At 34.7% G+C, this 5,887-nt stretch overlaps 1 protein-coding gene across 1 annotated transcript; it reads right to left on the reverse strand.

Annotated features, from left to right (window-relative positions):
- Window positions 1-445: 445 nt before the first annotated feature.
- LOC149408376 (uncharacterized) lies at window positions 446-4,200 on the reverse strand (the record flags this gene model as incomplete). Its single annotated transcript, XM_089650635.1, has 2 exons — window positions 446-832; window positions 4,080-4,200. Coding segments are annotated over 2 exons (508 nt in total), but the record flags the coding sequence as incomplete, so codon positions are not given.
- Window positions 4,201-5,887: the final 1,687 nt, after the last annotated feature.

Consider the following 5,887-nt stretch of genomic DNA (forward strand, 5'->3'; position numbering starts at 1 on the left):
GATTTCTCATGTGCACGCATAGCGAAGTAAAGCGGGACATCAATAGCGTGTCATTTCCTCGCGCACTCTTCGCGTAGCAATGGCACACGGTTGAATGTATTGGTATATTTGCTCCCGATTTCTTACAAAAAACTCTGATTTTTAATTGAATTTGAAAACTATGTTAAATATTATTTTTTAATTCAGTGCATAAATGTATAACGGAGGAATACCTAAAATCTGAACCCAGAATTTATTATATTTATAGAGTTATTAAAGATATTAGAAGCAATGTGTAGTAAATACACACCACAGATGAGGAAAGGTTAACCACATGTAAATCATATATCTCATCGTAAAACAAAATGAGATAGCATGAATTTTATAGAAATATCTCTCAAAAAGACTAAAAAGAGAAAAACTTCCGAAAATTATTAATTAATTATGTAGGTATTCCATATTAATCTCAAGGAATGATCAAATACCACCAGAATGTTGGTGGTATCTGTATTGGCTCCATGGAGGAGCCTTGTCCACCGTGGAATTTGAAGTGTTCGCAATCCTCGGCAATGAAGAAAGAAGAATTGGTCTCAAGCGTCACCTTGTTCCTCCCTGTGCCCCCGTTGTTACTGACGGGCAGCGTCAGGAAGCAGTCGGGCATGGGTTGGGGCGGCGGCTCCCCCTGCCCCTTGACCCGCTGCTCCTGCATCTCCTGGGACAGGTCCATCAGCGTGCGGGCCAGGGCCGGCTCCCGATTGTGCTGCTTGCTGCTGCCGGGCTTGATGTGCTTCATGCTCTGGGAAGTGAAGGATCCGTCCAATGACTGTGTGGAATCGCCGAAATAGCTGGTGTCCTGGATATAAGAAAAAATTTATATCAACTTTTCAAATGTGTAGGTTTAAACCATTATTATATGTCTTTATGTGGGATCCTAATCAGTGGCGGCTGGTCGCATAGTGCGTTCGTGTGCAGCACTATCTAAATTGTAATGGCTAAAATTAATTTATAATATCTTACTGAAGACTATAAAATCTATAAAAATCATTTAAAAATATTACTTACCAATACAATGCAATGAATATTATCAAGGAGAGCGATTTTAATCTCTCCAAGTATAAAGTATGGCCGCTGCGCGGCGCCAATCCGCCGCGCCGTGTACACAGATTTGCAAACGGATGAAAATACGTTTTTGTATGTATTTTTTAAAACACTGCGAGCGCCTCAATCTACCCATTTGTACCAGGAGTTAGCTAATTCCCGTGTGTCACACGGCGCCGAGATAACCCGATCATTTCCGAAGATTACCGATTTATGAGCCTTGACCCGAGGTTACACGGAGACATCCGAAGTTCGTCGAACTTCGAACTCGATATTGGACAATAGATCACAGATGACACATGTCACATGTCACAGATCATAATTTACCGTCGTTATCGCGAGCCGTGACGTAATTATTGTCATTGTTTTGGTATTGATTTATCGAGTAATTTGATCAAGCTAAATACAGAACTTAATCCTTTTAATTTGTAACTTTATAAGAAATAAAAATGAGTGTAATCAGTGTCGAATATATAAGAAATAATAACAGTTTGTTTGAAAATAAATTATTAATTAAAAATTCTGGTCCACCTCGTCCAGTGCTCGTGATTAAGCAAGATTGTAAATCCAAATCAAGAGCTTTTACTCGAGTGTTTGACAAAAAACTTTATGATAAAGCTTTTTGGTTGTGTGGTTGTGACAAAGTTAATCGCTTTTTTTGTTTTCCGTGTCTTGTGTTTGGTGGAGATTCAACTTGGACGTTGAGTGGGATTAATGATTTAACGCATCTATCAGAGAAGTTGAAAAAGCACAATTCATCTACTTTACATTTACAAAATGTTATGAGTTTAGCCGTTTTAGGTACAGTTGACATTCGTCAACAGTTGGATTCTGGATACCGTGAGCAAACTTAACAACATAATGCAATGGTTGACAAAAATAGATATATATTGTCTAAATTAATAGATTGTGTCATATTTTGTGGAGCATTCGAATTGGCATTGCGTGGTCACGACGAAACCCTTGATTCGATAAATCCTGGTGTATTTCGCGGCTTAATAGATTTCGTAGCAGAATTAGATGCAGTATTAAAACAACATTTAGATAGTGCCACTGTTTTTAAAGGGACATCAAAGACTATTTCAAAATGACATATTGGATTCTATAATGGAAGTATACAGCACAGAAGTGAAACGACAAATTACGGAATGTGAATTTATTGCGATTCAAGCAGATGAAACTACAGATGTCTCTACGACGACGCAAATGGTTTTGATCATCGGATATGAATGGAAGGGCCATATTTATGAACGCTTTTGGAAATATTTAATTCCAACCTCGCACTGCGCTGACGGTTTGTATAAAGCCATCTCTGAAGAACTTCAAGGTTTGAACATCAGTTCAAATAAATTGATAGCTCAATGCTTTGATGGAGCCTCAGTTATGAGTGGAAGGGTTGGAGGGGTTCAAGCAAAAATTAAGGCTGATTTTCCATTTGCTAATTATGTTCATTGCTATGCTCATCAGCTGAATTTGATAGTCGAAAAAAGTGTTTCACAAAGCAATGTAATAAAAACGTTTTTCGCACATCTTCACGCATTTCCAATTTTTTTCGAGGTCTCCTAAACGAATGAACGTGTTAAACGATGTAATGAAAAAGAAAATCCCTTCTGCCCCACCAACAAGATGGAATTTCAACATAAAAACTGTGAGAACTGTTTCGGCGTACTCAGAATTGTTGATACAATGTATGGAAACTATTTTAGACCAAAATAATAATGATTCGAATACTATAAACCAGGCCAGTATGTTATTGCATTATCTTAAGGATGAACAGTTTATATATTGGTTAGGTTTCTTCAACAAGATTTTACCCCATTGTGACATTTTGTTTCAACAATTACAATCACGCTCTTTGGATACCATCATGATTAAGAAATATATATATATCAATTTGAAAAATGCATTCAGACAGTTCGTGATTCCATAGACCAAACAGGTGAGCCCAAAGCAAAAAGAAATAAAACGGTGAACTATGCAACTTGCATCGAAGTATGTGATATTCTCTTACAACAGATCAAAGACAGATTCGAGTTTACTAACCATTTATTAGCATCAAAATTATTTGATTGTGAACGCTTTACTCAATATAAAGAAAACTTTCCTCAAAGTGATTTCAATGAAACAGTGAACACGTACCTACATCTTTTTAGATAAATTTAAATTGAAAAATGAACTATGTGCTATATACGGGAGAGATGATTTCTCTAACGCCGATGGTGCAGTGGCAATCTTGCAACTTTTTTATAAAAATAATTTAGTCGAGTCGTTTTCGGAGTGTGTGAAGCTTTTAAAAATAATATGTACAATACCTATGACATCTGTGGAAAGCGAAAGGTGTTTTTCTACCCTAAAACGAATTAAATCATTCTTGCGAAACACGATGAGTCAAGACCGTTTGAATGCTTTATCTGTACTTAGTATTGAAAAAAAAAATTTGCAAACAATCCCAAATTTCACTTCGAAAGTGATAGAAGTTTTTGCTCTTCACAAACAACGTAGAATAGACCTTATCTACAAATAAGGTAGGTGGAATAATTATTTTTACCCATAATCTTTTTGTCATATTGTTTTTATTTTGGATTGTCAGTGAACCACCACCCTTTTAGGGCAGCGGCCGCCACTGATCCTAATGATAGTTTTTTGACGGAACCGTGATTGGTAAATCGATATTGTCCGCTTATAAGTGAAGAGGTAAACCAATTAGAAAAGAAAGTAAGCTCAATTTTATCTTACTTTATGTTAAATTGTCCATACATTTTTATAGTGGACGGGTGCACCACCCAAGTACAGCAAGTACACAAACAAGCCATACACTATAATATATTACAATTCTAATATCGTTTTATAATATTCTTACAGCAGCCCTCTTATAACATTTGACCGATTCCAAACTGGTTACTTTAACCGATTTGACTTAAATTAAGTAATAAAAATTATTACGACTGGGTGTTTTAATCAATATGATAATTTCAATCAAGTATAAAAGGCAATATCTGTACCTTGAAGTTGTCAATAGATGAACCTCTGGATGGCAGCTTGTGAGAAGGTTCTCCGCTGAGCTGGTTGATGTTCAGCTGGTTCCGGGATGAAGACAAGTAGGCTTCATCGTCATCTTGGTCACTGCAAATGACGAACTTTTCAACAAACTAAATTTTTTAAACTTAATTTACTAGTTTATTTTATAAATTAAATCCAAAATTTACTCTGAAATGGGGTAAGATTTGTAAGTAGATACTTAAATACCTACCTACTTAATTGCAAACCATGGATATTTTATATATTTTTTAAATTTCAAATAAGGAATTATACAATTTTTCCAAAGAAATGTCACCAATTCTTTTTAGCAACTTTCTTCAGGCAGGTAAGTAGGTACCATAATCATAGAATGAACCACGATCATGCAGTATCCAGAAGGGTATAACTCCGATAGAAAATTTGAATCGAAGAAAAGATACAGTAATCTCCATGGCTTGTGACATCACATAATTTAACCACATCCACCAATGAACAACTCTGAAAATCTATGGAAAAACTGTTGGAGGCTGAGTGGTTTGATACAATTTGATTGATTGTCCTAAGTAAATGAGGTATAAAAAAAAGATAATTTAAAGCTCTTTTTCGCAGGACAGTACTTTGTCAGATAGAGTCTGGTTGTCGTGAGGGAACATTCTGAAATTCAAATATTTTTATTTTTAAAATAATATGTAAGGCTATTTATTGAATAGGATAGGCTTGGAATGAGAATTTTATTGTCTATGGCCGCACCTTTTTTTTCGAGTTTCCTCTATCCTCGCCGATGGTGTATGATATAGAACAGTTGCACGCATAAAGTGTGTCTAAATATTGGAATATCTATGGTTAAATAGAGGGCCAATTTGTTTCATGCATAAAGCATGGAGTTATCAATCTAATGGGTGGTTTTTTTATGGTAGTACTAGCATGGCAACCATCTTGAACCGGAATGTAACAAACAAATTTACAATTTTTTAAATGCCAAATGGTCGAGTTAAAAAAGGACTTCACTGCGCTCAGTCAATTAAACAACACATTTTTTTTTTGTAAGTCAGGAGAGAGTGAACTTTTCAACATTGGAACTGATGTGTTGAGGAAATCAACAAATTAAAAAAAAGAATCTTTTCAAAACCAGACAAGCAATTGTAAACCCAAAAATATAACATATTATAAGCAGACAATATCGTTTTTTTTCTACATTTGAAATGTGCATACATTATAATGACTTACTTTTACAGGGCATTTTTAAAAGTGGAACTTACAACTTGCAAATACTTGGTACATCACGTGAATTAAAAATATAAACTGAATAACCAATAAATACTAAAAATTTGAACTTTATAAGTTTTTAACTAAAGAAACCAGATTTAATAGATTAAAGTTCAGAAGGAGAAAGAACTTAAGATTTTAGTTAGTAAAAACACATTTCAAATAGAAGATGATTAAGACGGACAAGATGTACATTTATTCCACTAAACTGCACTTGCACATCTCATGATGGTGCATATTAATTATAATTAAAATATATCATACCAATGCTAAAGGATGACTAACAGATGACATAATATGTATTAATACCTCAACCTTCTTATATGTCATATTCTTCAGTGAAAAGGCACTTAACTCAACATTCCTATAATTATTATTGTTTAAGATTTCTTAAAATCACTCAATAATGCGATTTATATACTAATGGCCTGCAAACATAAGTAGCGTAAGAATATATTAATTTATGTAGTTTAAATGACAATACAATTAACCCCCCAGGCCTCTGGTATATTTTGGCAGAAGGTCA

This window comes from Hesperophylax consimilis, unplaced genomic scaffold (genome assembly GCF_061612785.1).
Source record: "Hesperophylax consimilis isolate HC1 unplaced genomic scaffold, BYU_Hcon_1.0 scaffold_375, whole genome shotgun sequence".
Lineage (NCBI taxonomy): Eukaryota > Metazoa > Arthropoda > Insecta > Trichoptera > Limnephilidae > Hesperophylax > Hesperophylax consimilis.